Source organism: Amphiura filiformis, chromosome 4, assembly GCF_039555335.1.
Source record: "Amphiura filiformis chromosome 4, Afil_fr2py, whole genome shotgun sequence".
NCBI lineage: Eukaryota > Metazoa > Echinodermata > Ophiuroidea > Amphilepidida > Amphiuridae > Amphiura > Amphiura filiformis.
In genome coordinates, this window is record NC_092631.1 from 5,708,261 (window position 1) to 5,728,667 (window position 20,407).

Sequence of the window (20,407 nt, forward strand, 5' to 3'; positions counted from 1 at the left end):
GTGGAGTGTTAAGCTTCAGCCTTTTTTCCCACTTTCACAATCAATATTTAGTTCTCGAATGAGCCCTTAGTCCTTGCCACACAGGGTAATTGGAGGGTGGGAGGGTGTTTAATATAGCTAAAATAATAGTTTATCGACCATGAGAGCTCAATAGGCACGCAATGACTTTTGCGTCGGCGTACAACGCCTACCACACACGCTTTGGGTAGCGCTGCATTTCCTGTGCGTGCACAATCGATTGCGCTATCGTGTCATTCCACTAAACTTGCAACATTACACAGTGCGCGCAGTACATTCATACTCTCATGATCGAGAAACTATTATTTTAGCTATAGCTACACTCCTGACAATTCAAATCCCATAAGCCTTTGCGGTTGGACCTCTTATGTCGATGTGCGTATTGTTACTGCACTTCAAGGCTTTCAAATGCACAGTAACAGTGTTCGCTAAACAATGTGCACATCAGCGTGACATCAAATGATGACATCTCAAGTCTACCCGCAAAGGCTTATGGGATTTACTGAAAAGGTGAATATTTTAATCCACCAAAATTAAATGGAAGCTGTTAACTGACATATTATGTATTATTTTCAACTTTCAGGATTATTATTAGATCGTAAGTGAGCCCTTGTAAATACATGGTGTACCCTACATGTATGGTAAAGAAACATTAGTATAACCTTACACAGAAACACTGCCCAGAAACACTGTTTACAAAAATGACTTTAAAGACACCTTTATACATGTACATGATTAGATCTAACCTGGCCAATGGCAGCATTATGAAATTGAAATAACAGCAAATAAAGGGAGCAAAAACAATGACAAACATAAGAAAATTAGTATCATAAAAGCTCATTCCTTTGCAATTTGAGCAGCCCTCGAATTAACCCACGGCATTTTGCCGTGGGTGCCCATCCCCACTGCCGTAATGCCCTCAAAATATGTCCTTTACCCAAGGCAGTCACTTGCCGTGCCCTCTAATGAAGTTATCGTCGGTGCCCCAGCCCTTCTCCTTCATCTATCTATGTTTGTGTGTGTTTTCTTCACTTTTGAGAAATTGCCTTGATGCCCAAATTTACAACAGTTGCCATGATGCCCTCTTGAAATATTACAAACTGCTGTGCTGCCTAGCCTTTTCAGTGAAAATCCAAGGCAATTATGAACTTGCCCTAAAAAAGTTGCTGTGCCCCTTCAGATCCTTAATTCGAAGGCTGAATTTGAGATTTGAAAGGGACACTTAGTGATTTTAGCATCCTCTTTTTAGAGTATGCTTCAATAGATACCCACGAAAGAATCTATTATTTCCAAAAGTTGAGTTGATTCAGAGATTGATTTTGTGAGTTATGCATTTGCATTGTATTTACATTGCCCCTTAGGCCACTGTGATTTCCACCTGTCGATTGACAGAAAATGCAAATTGGATAATGCCTACATTATGTAGTCCTAGGTATCCGATGGTATCAAAATGTCAACTTTTTTGGACTAAGGGGGGAGGTTGTGGATCACAAAGTACCCCTGTAAGATCCTGTATTAGTACCCTTGGTTCCTGGGCAGACTCTTAACTAAGATTTGACAAGTGCCCATCATTTTCACCAAAACTGCCTGCCTAACCTCGTTTCAATAGCTGCCTTTGGTCGAGTTATATCGGATCATGTCACATATAAAAATATAAAAGACACATGAACTTTTATAACATATATGTGACTGTCCACTACAAATCAGCTGTCAAGTCATCACTTTTCATTTTTATATTGCAAATGCAAATTCTCCTAAATATATGCATTACAATCAATTTATGATATTACATGTTCCTAATACTTGTTTGCAAGGGAGTAAATCAATAAACAGGTTGGGGAACCCTTTGTTTTGTGTTCTTTTTGGAAAGTTCAATGGAGCATATGGAGCATATCTTCAATGCTAGGTCTGCCGAAATTACAGCCCGCATTTGTACTGGATGGTTTCAGATGATTACTTAAGCCTCAACCAAACCTTTTGCTATCTCAATTTAACAGCTATAGCAAAAAAGGATATATATTGTCCCTGAAAGAAAGTTTTAAAATTCCAAGTCATTTCCTATCCGTTTGTTTTTACATATTTGCGTATCAAGCCATTAACTCATGTCACTCATAGCAACACATGTCGCAAGCTAACATGATCCAGCTATCCATCGGGAGAAGGTACATAAACACACCAACTCACTGAAGCATAATCCGCACCATTTGAAAACCAAATAACCTCTGCATGGTTACACCATATCACTTACAATCCTCTGGATGGGTTTAGAGAGGCTTGGGTTGCCCAATATTTGTAGCCCAATTGAGGGTCAAAAGCATTGAAAAGTCACCCAATTTTGTTTTTATCCTACTATTGATTCTATGGAACATAAAACAGCTGAAAATAGTGAGTGCCAAGCTCCAACATTTTTTTTTTAACCATATATTTCTATATGGGACAGAATGTCACAGGGTGGGGTGGATCTTAAAAACAAAATCACTAACGACCCATGTTTACCCTTTCGTTCAGGACCTCAAAGTTGGAGTATCTGAACGGGGACACACGTTAAAAGATAGGATGTAATCTGATGCCATGACGTCATACATCTTGCTGTGGCGTTCACGTGCTGTATGCAGGGATAGTCACGATCTCTTCTCTTCTTAAAAACCATCCAATTGACGCGATTCCAAATACAGCGCGCCACCTACGATCACGCCTGGCTGAGCTACTTCGCGCAGAGCATCATGGGTAAAGGTCGACATCCATGAGTCGTCATACGACGATAAACCATCGACCCTGGAAACAGAAACGAGTGTTGCTATCGATTACTCAAATTTGCTTATTTACGTTGATGATGATCAGCTGTTGATTCAACCTCCGATTTTTTTTTTTTTTTCATTCCTGTCTCCTTTTAAAGTTAATTTCGACAGTCATGGTTTAGGCCTACCTCTGTTCAGAGTGTTATGCCTATTCCCACACAACCTTATTTTCAAACTTTTCCGAACTTTCCGAGGCGCTTGGGAAAATACTTTAGGCTCTCGTTTACAAGAAAAGAAAACACTTTCAGGTCTTTAAGTAAGTAGGCCTATAATAGACTTGATTAAAAAATATGATAGGGGATAGGCCTACTTCATGCATATATCCTTAAAAAATTTAAACCTTGTTTGTTTTAAGTAAAGTAGGCCTAATTCTCAATATTTAGAATAACGAAATATTCAATACATATTTTAACAGCATGAACAGCGTAAAGCATTTATTTTTTTAATATGGTTTTTTTCTGCCTCCTTTATAAAGTTTATTTTTGACAGTCATGGTTTAGGCCTACCTCTGTGAATGTTCAGAGTGTTAGGCCTATTCCCACACAAAATAATGGGCATCAATTAAACCCTTATTTTCAAACTTTTCCGAACCCGATCCGAGGCTCTTGGGAAAATACTTTAGGCTCTCGTTTACAAGAAAAGAAAACACTGAAAAATATGATTGGGGATAGGCCTACTTAGACCCTCATGATAATATCCTTTAAATAGGCCTACCCACAATTTTTAAACCTTGTTTGTTTTAAGTAAAGTAGACCTAATTCTCAATATTTAGAATAACGAAATATTCAATACATATTTTAACAGCATGGACAGCGTAAAGCATTTATTTTTAATACGATTAAAACGTTTCGAATTTCAAATGTACTCTATGATCGACCATCTACGGTTAAAACTCGATGTCAAAAATGTTGATGTCTCTGATGCTGATCGACCATCTAGGCCTATAAACCCGATGTCAAAATGTCAATTTTCGAGTTTGGGTACATTGTAGGCCTATAATAGCAAATGCTTTTGATGCAAGACAATTTCAAACAGAAAATTTAATCTAAAACGCAAATTCGTGCCTTTTTTATTTCTTGTTTGGATAACTTTTCCCATAATTATTACCATGCGTGATACATGATTAAGATAAAAGCTTTTGGTTTTCAAAAATGTTTTGAACGCTTGTCTTATTTGTATTTTTATTATTGTTTTTCCTAACCTAGGCCTATAGATGTTTTACATTTATAACCTTATAAAGCATTTTTTGTGTGACGTTTGAAACACTCTTTATAGCATGATGTAGGCCTACTGTATGACCACGAAAGGTCGTAGATTTAAAAGCCATTTCCTTCGATATATAGCCCTATAAACAAAACACTTTGGCCCCAATGTATAATGTCGGGAGAAAATATATACTTGCACTAAACAAATAAACCTGTTAATTTTTAAAATAAACTCTCGTGGTGCAGTTCTGTCAACAAAATTACATAGGCTCAGCCCCTCAATAAATTTGGCGCTGGGGCTCGAATAGACCTACCCTTCTGTGTGAATAGGCACGTTTTCATTTTCATTTAGGCCTATAATGGCCTCCAAACTACATTGTTAATCATGTTAAGTTATCTTGTTTTTGTCAAAAACATCAACTGCAAATTGTCCGTTATTGTACAGTAGGCCTATATCCTTCGGCCAGAATCGGTGTGTGTGTGTGGGGGGTGTCCCGGTTCGCCCTTCAGTTTCAAATGAAGCAGGCCTAAACAATGTGTTCACCCCTCCAATAAAGTCCATCCCCAGATTTGACCTCTTTACTATGTAGGTTGAGTCCTTGATCCATGGGCCTGATCCATTATTTAATATGCAAGAAATGTCGATCCTCCAATTTAAACCTTTCCAATTTGGCCAAAGTCAGTGCCGTAAAGGATGGGCTACACTACAGTTCAGTTCTTTTCATAGTGTTGACTTATAATTTCATGAGAAAGAAAAGGAAAATGGGAAAGATTTTAATCTTTTCCATTTTCTTTTTCTTTTAAAAAAACATGTATAGGCCTAGGCCTAGGTGTTTAAAATTGTCCAATTGAATTAGTCGAAAAGGTTTTTGATTTTTTTTTGTTGTGCCGACCGATAATATGACTAAAAAGAAACTCATTCCAACCAACGTGTGCTATTTGGGAGTAGGCCTAGGCCTACATTAAGAGTAAATTTCCTTGGGTTATGAATTATTAAAGGGAAAGATGAAATAAAGATGGTATGACATGCAAGAAAGCGGAAGTAAAAATAAAATATGAAAAATTAAAAGAAACATGAATTAATATTAAAATCGGACATGACAATTGTCAAATTTAAACCTTAATTGTGACACGATCTGGTTCATGGGGGCCAAAGGAGGCATTTTTGAAAATTGTGTAACCATTACACGTACAATAGACTATCATTTTAAACTGAAAACACCAAAGGTCTAGAATACTTGGTTCTAAAGTTATGAAGTTTTTTGCATGCATATTTTCTTGATATAGGCCTACCTTAAAATAATGATCTTTTAAAATTCATGTACTCTTTTGCAGTTTGAAACTTTCTTCATCTTTATTATTATGCTAGAACTCTATGAGGTATTGTTGAAATGCATTAAAGTCTCGAATTGAAATATTAATAAAAAATAAATGTTATTTTTATGCGGTAGGCTATGCCTACAAAGTGTTTTTATTGCGATCGTAATTTTTTTAATGTTTGATAGTAATATAATTAAAAATACAAATTTAGGCTAAAAATAAAATAAAGACAAATCAAACAATTACAAATAACAAAAACGGCAAACCAATGTGATGCATGTTTATAAGTAACTAGATTTCGCGGTTCTCGGGTTGGGCGGTTCTCGTGATAGGCCTATCTCTAATTACCCAACACCGTTACCCATAATACTTGTCCTAACCTTTCAAACTACTACGATATGCGTCGCTCAATGATTAATCAACTCTGTTAATGTTTTGTAGCTGTGACGCTTACTTCGGTAGGCTACCCATAATCTGAAAACCCATCGTTCGCCTCTTTTAAACCCTGTCCTGCTACCACATTGGAGGACCCCAAAATACCCCGAAATACAACCCAAACGGGTTATACCATAACTGATGATTTTTATGTTAATCCTGTCTTGAAAATAGGCCTATTGGTCTTTTTCCGATCGCGCCAAGACTGTACTCATGCGCAAGACTCGCGATAGCGCATCATGAAAGCACGCGATAGTGCACCGCGTGAACGCTAAACGCAAGAGACGCTTGAACGCGATAGCGCAGCGGACAGAGGACGGACGGACGGACACGCCGTTATTAGTATTAAGATGAGTATTAAGAATCTTTTTAAAATTTACTTGAATTTCTTTTGCTGTAGGCCTATCCGCCTTGGCGGGCCGCTAAGCGCCTTTCGTGCAAAAAAAAAACATCATTTTTAGAAAATGTAGGCCGATTACAAAAACGCAACACCTATAGTATGGGTGTTCTTAAGTATGCTGGTGTTATATTATTATCGTATTGAACAAGCAATAAATTCAGAAAGAATTAAAACAATTTATTCTAATAACCAAAATAAAACCTATGCGTTTCCATTAAAAAAGGACAGGCCTAGGCCTATACTTCGTGTTGACTAGGCTCGCGCGTATCGGGCTGAAAAGCATCGTAAAGTTTAAAAACAAAAAAGGGCGGTTTTAGAAAATGGGATAACAAAAAGTTAACACCTAGTAGGCCTATCAACATCAAGTTTTGCGAATAAAAAAAAAAGATATGTGAATATCAAAGTGCAATATTTCACTTCAACACAGAAAGTCTCAAAAAATTTCAAAATGTACTACAAAACATTGTGTTTTTAGAGTAATAATCACAAACATGGTCAGCTATTCGCCACTTGCACGGTTCCGCCATTATGCACTATATGCGGGGAGAGCCTCGAACTGGCAGCATCCATGAAAGGAAGAATTACGTAACCTTACACAGAATGTTATGACTGGTTCAATTCCCATTCATGTATGCTGCCAGTTCGAGGCTCTCCCGCACATAGTGCATAATGGCGGAACCTGCAAGTGGCGTAATGGTTGATGATAAAGGATGTCGACCCCAGACACGGGAAATGCCAATTTTCACTGCCGTCGTTGGTGGCGCGCTGTATTTGGAATCGCGAGAATTGGGTTAGCATATAACAGGTTTGGTAACCATAGGTTGAGGGTCAACAAAGTACCTATAGATTGGGCTAGTTATAAAGAGTGTTTTTTTACTTTGTATGGGATATACGAGGTATCTCTCATCACAATTTGGGATAGCTGCTATAAAATACCTGTGCACCTGCCAAAATGTTGCGCCATTTAATATCAAGTTACGCATATTCATGTCTGCATTTTGTACATTCTAAAATGTTTAAAATCGCTTACATAAAGCAGTTTTGAACCGTGGTATACAAAAATTAAGATTAGTATTGAATTTTTACATTTTATTTTTGTTTGCTTATAATTAAGGTGGCCCCCACAACAAGCGTTTGTAAATTATAAGACATGTTTGAAAATACAATGCAAATGATTCATCATTATTTGTAATTGTGCAAATAACGTGGCACAAAAACAGAGCACAAGATCATACAAGTTCATTGGTCATAATTATTGTATGTAAGTGGATTAATGGAATTTCAAGCGAAATAGGCAAATAAGCTCATTAATATTCATAAATATGCTAAAACATGTCATAAGATGTCACCATACATAGAGTTCCCAGTGGCGAGACAGGTTTTGAACCGGGGGGGGGGGCAACTTGTAAATGTGCAGGACGGAAATATTTGTTTGCCATCAGAAGTTGTGAATTGTTGCCCCAATTTTGTCCAGTGCGGCGCTCAAGAATCTATAAAGTAGTGGGGGTTAGAGAGCAAAATTTTCCAAACATTTTCTACACACTTTTAGGTTTATATTTCAACATCATTCAATTTCGTCAGCAGGTAAAAAGTGAATGGGTCCCATCCGATATTGGAAGTATTTAGACTACATGTATTCAGCATTTCTTCAATCTGCATAAGCAGTGCACACTTGTCTACTGTTGATCCCATTTTTTTTAAACCAAGACCCTCTGTGTACAAACAGCATTGGATGAACTGACAGCCATGATGCATGGTGGGGGGAAGGGGGCACTGTGGCAGGGGGCACTGCCAAGCCACCCCCCTGGCAATGCCAGTGACCCTACCAAGTTAGATGCTGAAGCTGATAGGTTCTTGGATTTAAGGAGCAGAGTGAATTAATGATTTGTATAACATTAAACTTGGATTATTTTCAAAAATCTACATGCAACCTTTTTTGTAACACCCTGTATATGATCTTGATAAGTGTACCAACTTCATTTTAAATACTACAATATTCTATCAACTCACCATCCTATTTTAAATAAGACTTATTATTTGTGCTGCTCTAGTGGCTGTCTCTTTCTCGTTTGATTTGAATGTGAGGGCCCTGCTACTGGTACCTTAGATGGTTGCACCAAGCGAGCTACTCGACTATGTGTCCAAACCAGTGGTACACTGCTTCTATACAGGGTGATTGATAAATTATATCAATAAGGTGATCATTGCAACCTAACTAGGTGTAAATGAGCAGTGTAAATTGTGGTGTATGCTCATGCAAACCAGGATGGTGGTGAAATACACATGACTCTATGCAAGCTGTCCATGCATGGTCACAATTGCATGAATGAAAAGTTGGTTTAGGGGTCTGATGAACATGAGAACGTAAAACAAACTTTCCTCTATATAACAATTATTGCCCTTTCCGGATGTAACATAGCCAGGTGGAATGTGCATAGTATCAACTGAACGTATAGTAATCATAATTTGAGTTAAGCATGCACCCTAGCCTAAATATTAATATTTCATTAAAATTCAAACTATTACACATCTGTTAACTGATGTGGTTATATATATCAAAATATCTAAAGATGTAGATATGCGTACAGTAGTACATGTAGGAAGTAAACATATAAAGTGTTGCAGCAGGGGAAAAATCTAAATTTAAACAAATAGAATAGATTTGCTGATGACACAGATATGACCCACTTATGCTAACGGAACATAATGACTTTTCTTTGCCTTCTGTGGGTTTGTTATATCCATACAATATCTTCCATGATATGCAAAAAATGATGAAGCCATTTATATATATGGTGTGGCATAGTATGACGTGATATGATGTAGCGGTGTTATATAGCATATTCTATAGATAAGATGTACCTGTAAGGTAATCTAATGCCGAAATCCGAAAATGTGACGTACATCTTATAGTGCTTCATGCATTTCACAGATGTGCTTTCATGGCAACGACAGCTAAACAAACAGCTCACACATTTGATCATGAAGCCAACATTGCATGCTATGGAATGTGTCCAGTGTTATGTGGTGTGTGTGTGTGTGCATCATATAGCCACATCCTTTAGCAAGTCTTGAATAACAATCATGACATCTTCAAAACACTAGTTAACCCCATGAGAACTACCTGCCGATTGGCCAAAAAGAAGTTTTCATTTTCAATTGGACCAATCAGCAACATTGTTAGAATATATAATTTCACCACACAAAAAAATTGGGGTGACTTATTTGCAAAGCTCCATTCTGATTGGTGATTAATGTGAAGATATCATGTAATTGACCAATGTTAGATCGGCAGGTAGTGCTCAGGGGGTTAACACAATGAACTGTAATTGATTCTATTACAGCTTCCTGCACACTATCTATAGTAATCATGCAACTTGTTCATGGGCAGTCAAATTAGCGCAGTTGATAGAACACCAGAATTCAGTGCAAGAGGTCCTGTGTTCGAGCTCCGTTGAGGTTGGATAAAATGTTCTTGTGAAAATAACTGAGCTAGCTTGAAATTTTCCTGGCCAAGGAACTACCCAGCAAACATGCAAAGTTTTACAGAACAAGTTCAAATATTGGGTTATAATATCAGGCCTGAGAGTGTGTCTTTGAAAAAAAAATCTGTTTTTTAGTTTAAAAATCTGTAATTATTTCAACCATACATACTTTTGTACACAACAAGTGTAAAAAAATATCTGGAAACAGATTAATATCTGGTCTATCACACCCCTGGGTTATATAAAGGGTCTAGAAAGTGTTAATAACAATTTTGAAAACTTCATAAAATTAAAGGGGCAGGAGGTAGGGTGTCAAATGAAATAAATGACACAGCATAATCTGGACTTTTTTATAGACCCCTGTGTGCACTAGCCGTTCATTTGGAGTGGGCAGTTAGAGTAGAGTTTTCTTGAACAAAAATAGTATATCAGGAACCCTATTGTCAGCAAATTGCAAAAAAAGGTCAGAAGTAAATGTAAAAGTAACTTGCCATTTACTTGGTATAAAAATATTGGAAGTAACAAAATCACATTATAATGAACAGACTCCTACAATGCTCTAGCCTCTGTATTGGAGCATGGGATAAGAATTTCAAATAATTTCTTATGTCTTGACCCAAGAGCTAAGAACAAATTAGTTGCCTTGTTTTTGGGAGTAGCATCCTTTTCTAATATCTTATTTCTTGCTATTCTTCATCCTTTTTAAAACTAAATGAAAGGCTTTCTTAGCCTGGCTTATGCATGTTGCATGGAGTTCGATCTTTGGATTTCCCATGGACCCAAGCATGCGTCCTTACAGACCAACAGGATAAACAAACATACACTTACTGACCTATATACTATGTGCTGTGCAAAATGGTCTTGCATCATTGGAAAATGACAAACACACTACCTCAAAAGGAACATGTAGTATACATGTATGCTAACTATGAGTTGAATAATTTGCTATGTGAAATGGATTCCATGCACATGCAATTCAATTCTTCATTTGCCAATAATATATGCATGCATCTTGATTTCAACCTAAATACGTCTCACATAAAAAAATGGCTAACTTAAACATCAGCTATTTGGTACTTCACACTATGACATTAATTGAAAGAAACGTGCAAATGTTCATCTTTTTTTGGCATACAGATTTGACAAATTGACAAAGTAGCTGCCATTCTTGTACACATGGCATATACCTCATGCTTGAGTGCCCAGTGAGTGTGTGACATATTTAGTGGTTTAAATCAAGATGCATTATGGGATATGAGCAAATGGAAAATCTTATTGGGAAAGGTCATGCACAATTTTCCAAAATATAGATTCTAAACACATTATCTTAGAACAGATGGGACATGATCAACAACTGGAAATAGAGTCGGCCTACAATGCTACAAAATGCTGGCAACAGAGAGTGTTTCACAAGATTTCAACAGTTGGTCGGTGATGTTGCCTCTACATGAGCATATTCTGCTGACGACGACAGATACAGAACAGTTTTGCCATCATAACATATATTAAAGGAGGAAACAGGAAAAGTGATCCCATCGATACCTGGGAATCGAACCCAGGACCTCTGGGTTGCGAGACATGCACCTTAACCCAAGTTGAAACAGGTGCTATGCAAAATGGAATGGGTACTATGTGTATAGTCCATTTGGCTTCCTCGAGAGACTGATGTCAGTGCATGCTCCAGTGCACGTAGTGTTAAATATTCTCAATCTCAAGGATTTTCTAGGTATTTATGGTAGATCCAGGACTATTCTAAGTAAAAAAACACACCCTAGTGGGACCAGATGTCTATAAAAACATACCGCTAACAGTTTTGAGTGAACATGGGCATGAAATCAGAAAATTTGATGCCCCTTTGGAGACTAGAAGAGGCAAATCCTTAGCGGAACTAGCGACTTTTTGAATATGATATCCCTAGAGAGAGTCATTTTTGGGATTTGACATCCCTAGTGGGAGTCTTGAGACTAGCGCTAGTCTCGCTTTTTTTTTTCCGGATCGAGCATGGATACCTGGCCAGAATCCAAGTATCCGCCTCCAAGTGAAGAAGCAGTATCTACTATTATTAGTTCCTTTTTGTTACTTGGGATTACAGTCTTGTAGAGTAATGTACTATAATTGATTAACAGAATTAAAAAGACTAGTTTGGGTCAGACGTCATCTGTCAATCAAACTCGGCTATGGTTTATTTACGAGTGTCGTGATGATCGAGTTTCTGAAAGCGGTGGTAAAACAGTGTGCCTTATAGTTAATTTTGCACCTTCACATAAACCATCTCAAAAGTTGGGGTTTAGTCATAGGAAACTTTAGCAGAATTATTACAGAATCTGCTTTCATGAAGGACCCATGTCAACAATGCCTAGAAAAGTTGCTTGTTGCCTTGGAAATGTATCATAGTTTTTCGCCATTTTCTGCAATTGCTTTTCTTCCGATCGGCACCAGATGAATCAACCATCCTTTAACACTCTACTAACCAATCAAGAATCGTGGGGAGTTTGATTGACAGAGACGTCAGACGCAAACTAGTCTTTTTATTTCTGGCTCAGATTGTACACCATTAGTTCCCACAATTAATTGGAAGAGAACAAGGGAATAAACCAAAAGATCCACAAAGCTCCTTGAATGAAACTGGTTTTGTCAAGGCATAGAAGTAGGAGTAAGATTCTAGGAAGATGGGGTATCCACTGGTTATTGGTTTAAGCCTAGGCTCATGTGCCACAGGCTTTGTGTTGTGATCATTTTGATCAGTGGTTCGTAACAAAGAAAGCGTGAGCCAGTTGACCTAGCAACGGTAATATTCTAACATGCCCTACGCAAGTGAATTGAGGGGCTTATTGACTCCACATATATGCAGTAGGTTTATTACATAGATAGGAAAAGATCAATAATACTTATTGTGCTCCCTATTTTGCACAATGGTCGAGGTCCAATGCTCTATATCTATAACCTTTCCCAAAGCTCAACGATGATATGGAGTCTATTACCGAAAATGTTGATAATATGTTTCTCAATACATAATCTATGTACATCTACGTAATTTTGCTCACTCATAGATGTGCTGACAGGGGTCAGCTTTGCGACAAACCTACTTACATTTACAGGCTGTATCAAAATGATTGGTACTGATCAGTTTCGTTGTCTAATGAAACGCCTGCTTTTTCCAAAAATTCTACTTTAGATCCTCTTGAAATGGCTACAATGTATAGTTGTATGACCTTTTATAACATAAATCTACAAATAAGATAGATGTTATACAGCAGTGAGCAGTTTGATGAGGCAGTCTTGGCCATGCTCACTGGATATTGATGGGTATCAATCATTTTGATACACCCCGTATACAGCTTCATTGATCTTTTGGGTTGTTCCCTAATTCAATAATGAAATGAACCACGTTGCTACGCATGCTGACTATGGACTGACCCATGCACTATTACAGGATGCTGTGACAATTATCTACAAAATGAAAATGTGACAAGTGAGAGACAAGCAGCGCCACCAGTGACGCGTTTTACTGACTGTGATGAAGACGGCGACATCGGTGAACTCATAACAAACTGGCTCTCGTAGTCTTGATAATCAGGCGCTTTAGCACAATACTCTAAAAATGAGGCGATACTCTGAAAGGAAGAAATGGGTTAGTCTGTGTTTATGTGGCAGAGATAAGCAGTAGATTATACATGTATTATACATGCATACTATTTCAATTTGTATATTTTTACCAGAATCAGTTCACTCCCTTCACAATGACTGCCTTAGGCTGGGCCTTGATTGAGCACACCTACCATGTCTGTAACTTAGATTGTCACTATCCAAACAGCATCGGGATGGATTGGGACAGTCAGGGTTCAACACCCTACTCGTTTCAAAACCGACTGCAAGATAAATGTACGGCTCTCTGTACACAGTACCAACAGCTTAATGTCCCCTCCAAAGGACAAAATACTCTCATGTACCTTGTGTTAATTTCACCAGTGACTCAAGATTTTCAAATTTTGTACAGTGACTCGAGTCATTTGACTTGACTCAAGATATTTCTAGAAATTTAAATGACTCAACTCGTTACAACTCTGGCAGCCATTAGATCTATGCATCTTTCTAGCACTGGCTTCTGTGCTGTACTCTGATACCTGTATGATGATTTTCCAACTGAAGGATAGTAGCCGATAGTTCTCGTTACGCTCGCTATTCGAGAGGCGTTGCGGTTTGTGGAACTGGGCTAGTTCTACATCTTTCAGCTGCAAAGTCATCAAAATTTACCAACTAAATAAATTATTCATAACACATTTTGTGGCTCCAATTCTTGTCATCATTATGTTTTGATGAATCCAAGTGTGTTGGATCCAAAACATAATAATAATAATGATAAAATTGGATGCTTTATGCCCAATATTTATTGGTCTCGCTATGAGTTTTAAAATATTGGACTCGACTACTTCTCATCCAATATTTAAAAACTCATAGCTTGACCAATAAATATGGGCTCAATCGATCCAATTTTATATCATAACTGAACATCAATTTTTATGTCTTTTTTTAACCAAGAAATTAGCAGAACAAATGTTAAAATACTAGATCTCATTTTCTAAATTGTAAGATTGTACACCCTACTTACGCCAAATTGGTCAAGCTGGGAGATTCCACGTTTGTTGATAGAAAGACAGCTTAGGCTAATAGAAATTGGCACTCCATTTGTGGTGGATAATAATAAAGTTTAAAACATGTAGGCCTACTGGCCTAGCCTATGTCCGGCACTTAGGCAGGGTGATTCTTTGTTGGATTATTTTATTTGATCCTATTTGTGACCTCTTTCCTTTTCTCACAAGTCTGAAACATCGAGTCGTAGTACCGTCCATGCGAACTTGGATGTAAGCTTACAATGCTTAAGCGAGTTTAGGCCTACACGATGACGCAAATTCAAGAAAGTAGAAAACTTGGAAGTATGACTACATGTATATCGCGGGATTATATCCCGGGATTATATCTGCCTCTGTATTTTGCAAACTAAAACAAGAATAGGGCCTACTCTATTAAATAAATACGAGAATGAGAGTAGGCCTATGACTGAATTAAGTTAGATGCCAAGTCATGCAAGCCGGGCATGCAAGTCAAGACAAAACTGATATCGTAAAAGTCACACTGGCGCTTGCACAAAGTTATGAATGAATGCCGTACAATGGTTATACTCATCACATGTATATCACCATGGTCGGGGCACGTATGTAGGGCTATTTGCATGCTCGTCATGGGTCGACCTGGCTAAAAATCCTGGCGTTTGCGGGCCGAATGTGGCAACCCAAAATTTACGGTCGACCTGGGAGAAACCGATTTACAATAACTTAGGTGGTCTATCGTATGCGAGCACGCTATTTTTGGTCGACCTGGGATTTTTTTCTCCCAGCTTGACCCAAAACGCCCTACTTACAGCAGGTGGTGGAAGGCATGGTCCAAAAGTTTCCAGCAATAAAGGTTCCTCTTTCACCGATGTGCTGAAATCCATAAAAGACAATCTACTATCATGGTCCAAGTCCTGTAACAAGAACACAGGTTAATCAAGAGTATGTAGGAAGTGTAAAAAGTTGATCTGTAATCTTAAAGCTGTTCACTGTAGAGGTAATTGTGTTACATGATTAATTACCATAGCAATGGGGTTACACTATTTTTTAACATATTGCCCCGCACTAGATGTTACACTGTTTCTCTTCATTGCATCCTAGATTATCATGAACAGGGAGAGGTAATGACCTGGATCATAATTCAATACAAATTTCACCACTGATTCACTACACCAGCACACCAACAGGTAAATAATTATTGGTTCATAGAAGTTGCAGGCTGGCAGCATTAGTAGGCCTAAGGTTCTAGAGAACTTCTTGTTTTTAGTTTCACCACTGATTCACTACACCAGCACACCAACAGGTAAATAATTATTGGTTCATAGAAGTTGCAGGCTGGCAGCATTAGTAGGCCTAAGGTTCTAGAGAACTTCTTGTTTTTAGTTTCACCACTGATTCACTACACCAGCACACCAACAGGTAAATAATTATTGGTTCATAGAAGTTGCAGGCTGGCAGCATTAGTAGGCCTAAGGTTCTAGAGAACTTCTTGTTTTTAGTTTCACCACTGATTCACTACACCAGCACACCAACAGGTAAATAATTATTGGTTCATAGAAGTTGCAGGCTGGCAGCATTAGTAGGCCTAAGGTTCTAGAGAACTTCTTGTTTTTAGGGGCGCACCATTAGATTTCCAGGGGGGCATGGGAGTTTTTTGAAAAAAAAAAACTTCGCCCACTAGTGAGAAAAAAAAAAAAACTTTGCCCACTAGTGAGAAAAAAAAAAAAATTTTGCCTCACTGATGAGTAAAAAAAAAAATTTCACCCACCCAACTTTGTATAAAAATATACATTAAAATTGAAAAAACTTCGCTACCAAGGCATGTAAAAAAAAATTTTGTGCTCTTGGAGGCGAAAAAAAAAAAATTCTGCCTGACCCAAACTCCCATGCCCCCCCTGAGAATCTAATGGTGCATCCCTTAGTTTCACCACTGATTCACTACACCAGCACACCAACAGGTAAATAATTATTGGTTCATAGAAGTTGCAGGCTGGCAGCATTAGTAGGCCTAAGGTTCAAGGGTCGCGCTGGTGCGCGTCTGCGCGTCAGGGACGCGTGGAACTGTTGTTGGGACGCAATAAAATTAACCTTAAGCTTACCTAATGCGTTAGACAAGAATATCTCAGACGCACAGAAAATCAGGCATGTAAAACCTTATGGACAGGGCACAAAACAAATGCAATCATTTCCGGGTTCATTTCAGACAAAATGTCAAAAATAAATGCTCCAAGAACTATATCAGATCGTTCACTCTGAATACCAATCTGTTTAAACATTGTGCAAGTCAAGGCTCTGCGAATGAAATAGTGTGACAATTGATTCCACTTATGAAAGATTCTCTCCCTTGTATAAACTGTCAGTGGGGATTCCCCGATCATGCATGCACAAATGTTTACTACTGATGATCGCTTTATCGGGAGTTTTATACCATAGTAAATCATCATTTAACTAATTTTCATGTCATGCTAAGTAAAAATGGAGTTTCCTCAACACAAAAAAGTCAACTTTGTATTCTTTATTGATGGCAATATAGGATAAAATTGCAGTGAATTAGAGGCACATGGTAAGATTTGGGGTGTTGAATTCTGCACCTTTTTACATTAAAAATACATAAACATAGTCACGTCGTGTGATCATAATTTTTCAGAACTGTGCCAGTTTTGACGGGGTTGATTCAGGTTTAGGAGGTGAAATGTCAGAATTAGGGTTAGGACTACTTTTTCGATAATTAAGGGTTGGCGTTCTGACTAAATAAAAAGCTCCACTAACAATAACATTTATACATGATGAACAAACAGGACTGGATTGTAAAAAACAACCCATGAACAAGGACTGGATTGCAAAAAACAACCCCTAGTTTTTGGGTTTGCACTCCCATATTTTGGATTTTCTTTAAGTTCAGAGGTTGTGCAATTATGAGGGTAAAATTGGGGGGCAAAATTTTTTGGCAGCTGGGGGCAATTTTGGCAAGTCAAAAAGGAGGGGGGGGGGGCAAGTGCAAGTGATTTTGAGCACACATTCATGTTCAAAACTAAACGCTTGAAACAAACTTAAGAAATAGTAGGCTTATGGAATCTTTTACATTTTCCTGCTTGCGACGAATAGGCCTACAATTTTTAGCAGGTCGGGTGCAAGCAATATATTTAGGCCTACCTTTTTTTTTAGCCGCTTGGAAATTTTACCCCGGAGGCTCATAATTATTGCACGCTGTATTTTGTTGATGTAAAATGCATAATACAACCCCATGTCCAGCATATCGTAACCTCTAATATTAGTGGGTGATGTTTCCAGAGTCGGACTAGGACCCCTTAAAATTCCCATTGGACCCCTTAAATTTGACTTTTGGAGGGCTGAATGAGTCCAACAAAATCACTCGGACCCCTTAAATTTTGAAGCCAGCGCTACCCCTGCTAAGGTTCTAGAGGACTTCTTGTTTTTAGTTTCACCGCTGATTCACTACACCAGCACACCAACAGGTAAATAATTATTGGTTCATAGAAGTTGCAGGCTGGCAGCATTAGTAGGCCTAAGGTTCTAGAGAACTTCTTGTTTTTAGTTTCACCACTGATTCACTACACCAGCACACCAACAGGTAAATAATTATTGGTTCATAGAAGTTGCAGGCTGGCAGCATTACAAAATGTAGTAGGCCTAAGGTTCTAGAGAACTTGTTAGTCACCATTTATTCAATAAATCAGTACTCCATATAGACCTCACACACAAATTGTTTTTGTTTGATTTCTTCTTTAACCAGGGTTACTCATTCAGTGGATAATGCAAGTAATCCTCTGTTCTTCCATGTGGTTCTGTTCTTCTATGATGCCAAACTTTGAATTTGAATTTTTAATGACACCATTAACTCTAACCGAACGAAGTCTCACTAAAGCTCTCTATTAAAACAACTGTGCATTCACGCATCACACGTGATGCGATGACGCAATCAGTCTAAGTCATAATACCAGGGAATTGCTGTCTGGGGCAGCGTAACCGCCGTGGCTACAGGTCGGTGATCTTCTGCATGGCCTACAAGGGGTCCCAGGTTCGAATCCCAGGGATACCAAGTGATTTCTTTGTTCATCTTCTCTTGCATTTTTGTTTCTTCTTCCCTTCCGATAGCAAAAAAAACACGGGTTGGCTTAGGGTTTAGTAAGAACTTTTCACTTATTACAAATATACCATTACTTTACTGCACTCATCTGATTTTAAGAGAATCATGTACACCATGCAACTTACCATCTTCTTTAAGGTCAGTTCAATGAGTTCTTTAGTACCTTCTTCAGGATCCTCTTCCGATGGTTGCTTTATGAGACAATTCTTGAGAAGATGAAACATCTCTTCCCTTGAGATGAACCCATCTGTGTTGAGATCGTAAACCTGGAAACAAACTATGAGTACAGAAAGAAAATGTGAGTATGTCCAATAAGACTGACAGGTGAAAAAATATACTTGTCGACCGTAATGCAAGTGGGCCTAGCGCCTATTTTCTTATTAAATCTCATGAATTGGTGCCATTCTCTCATAAATATGTATGAGGAGTAATAAAACAAATACTACATGGTATTTTCAGGAAAATAGGGTCACAATTTTTCCCTCAATACTAAGTTAGAGGGTCATAGGGCATAGTTGGCAGTGGTGATACAAACCCACCCTTTTTATTTATACCCTTTATACCAAAACTCTGAAACCCACCCTTTCGAAGCGTGGTTATTGATCATAGATAAGTGGTTATGGTGGTCCAGGAGGTGCAGATTTGCATCCAAAGAGAATTACATATTGAAGTTTTAGATGACCAAACAGAATGGGATATCAATACTTTTTTGTGTTTCATTTAGTGTCATTCAATCGGAAATTACAAAAAGCTTTGAGATTGCAATTGTTGACTTCTAAACCCACCCTTTTTATCAGTGACCACGCTTTATATTTGGACACACATTTTAACCAGAAACTTTTCAAACCCACCCTTTTAGGCATTTTGTGGACCCTTCAAACCCACTCTTTCTCTGTAGGCCTGTAGCCAGTACCTCGGGAAAAATAGTTTCCACTATTTCCTTTAAAATATTGATTTTAAGATATAGCCAAACAATAGAAATATTTCCTTTCATTTCTTATTGTTTTGGAAACTCTTTAACCGCTCATATCTTTTGAACTGGTTGTCCAATTTCAATGGGGTTTTCTGCAAAACGTAGTTTTGCAAACTATGCTTGTTACAATCCAATAAGAAACTGAAAATTGTATATGACCGACTTCGGACTGATTTTGCTTGATCACACCACATATCGTCATCTGCATCACATACTGTACTGTTGTATCTCAAAAGGCTGCCTTGTGACTTTTATTATCACTTGCATTTCATATTGTTATTTTATATTTCAGCATGCTTGTTTCTTTTATGAATGGACATGAGATTGTAATATTGCGATAATACCTCAAAATTAATATAGAAAGTTAAATTTACAGTTTATCTCATCACAATTATATGACAATAATAAAAAAAAACACTAGGCAGCTTTTTGAGATACGACAGTATGTGATGCAGACGATGATATAGTTGTATACGATATAGTTGTATACTTACACTCCATTCTTTCCTCCAGTGTCCCTTTCAAGAAGACTGACATTCCAAACACCCATTCAGACTGATTGACGTAACTGTCACTATCTTTATCAAAGGCTCTTAAAACTAAATGAGAGAAGAGAAGAGGAATCAGAGACTTCAAATGGGCCATTCCACTTAAAATCCAAACTACCCCTGTGGAAGATTTAGTTAAAAGTCTTCCACAGAGGGAGTATAGGTTTCAAATATAATACACAATTGGGTATCTTCCATTTGAAATACTCACACCAGTTGTGAACAATACCCCGGAACAATATAGGCACAAGCCACAAGGGGAGTATGGGTTTCAAAATGATTAACTCTGACCAATTACATTAGAAAAACATACTCCCTCTGTGAAAGATATTTCCAAAATCTTCCACATGGGTAGTGTGGATTTTAACTGACACTGTCGGCGGAGGAGAATACTAGCTGGTCAGACAGTTTAATTCTGTCAAGCATATAATACCTGAGCAAGTCAGCATAATCTGAATATTACCATGCTATTACATAGGAACGTGACAATATTTTTAGTTTGTCAAT

At 37.9% G+C, this 20,407-nt stretch overlaps 1 protein-coding gene across 3 annotated transcripts in view; it reads right to left on the reverse strand.

The window, feature by feature from the left end:
- Positions 1 to 20,407, reverse strand: part of LOC140150503 (calaxin-like) — a 32,147-nt gene that overhangs the window by 2,034 nt on the left and 9,706 nt on the right. Inside the window, exons 4-8 of one of the 3 annotated variants that reach the window (XM_072172534.1) lie at positions 19,847 to 19,951; positions 18,505 to 18,656; positions 15,081 to 15,185; positions 13,175 to 13,275; positions 8,187 to 8,339 (exon numbers count right to left, since the gene is read on the reverse strand). In XM_072172534.1, the coding sequence (XP_072028635.1) occupies positions 8,210 to 8,339; positions 13,175 to 13,275; positions 15,081 to 15,185; positions 18,505 to 18,656; positions 19,847 to 19,951 (593 nt within the window). In that variant the 3' untranslated portion in view covers positions 8,187 to 8,209. The remainder of the gene's footprint in view (positions 1 to 8,186; positions 8,340 to 13,174; positions 13,276 to 15,080; positions 15,186 to 18,504; positions 18,657 to 19,846; positions 19,952 to 20,407) is intronic. The other 2 variants (XM_072172535.1, XM_072172536.1) reach the window with 2 other exon arrangements.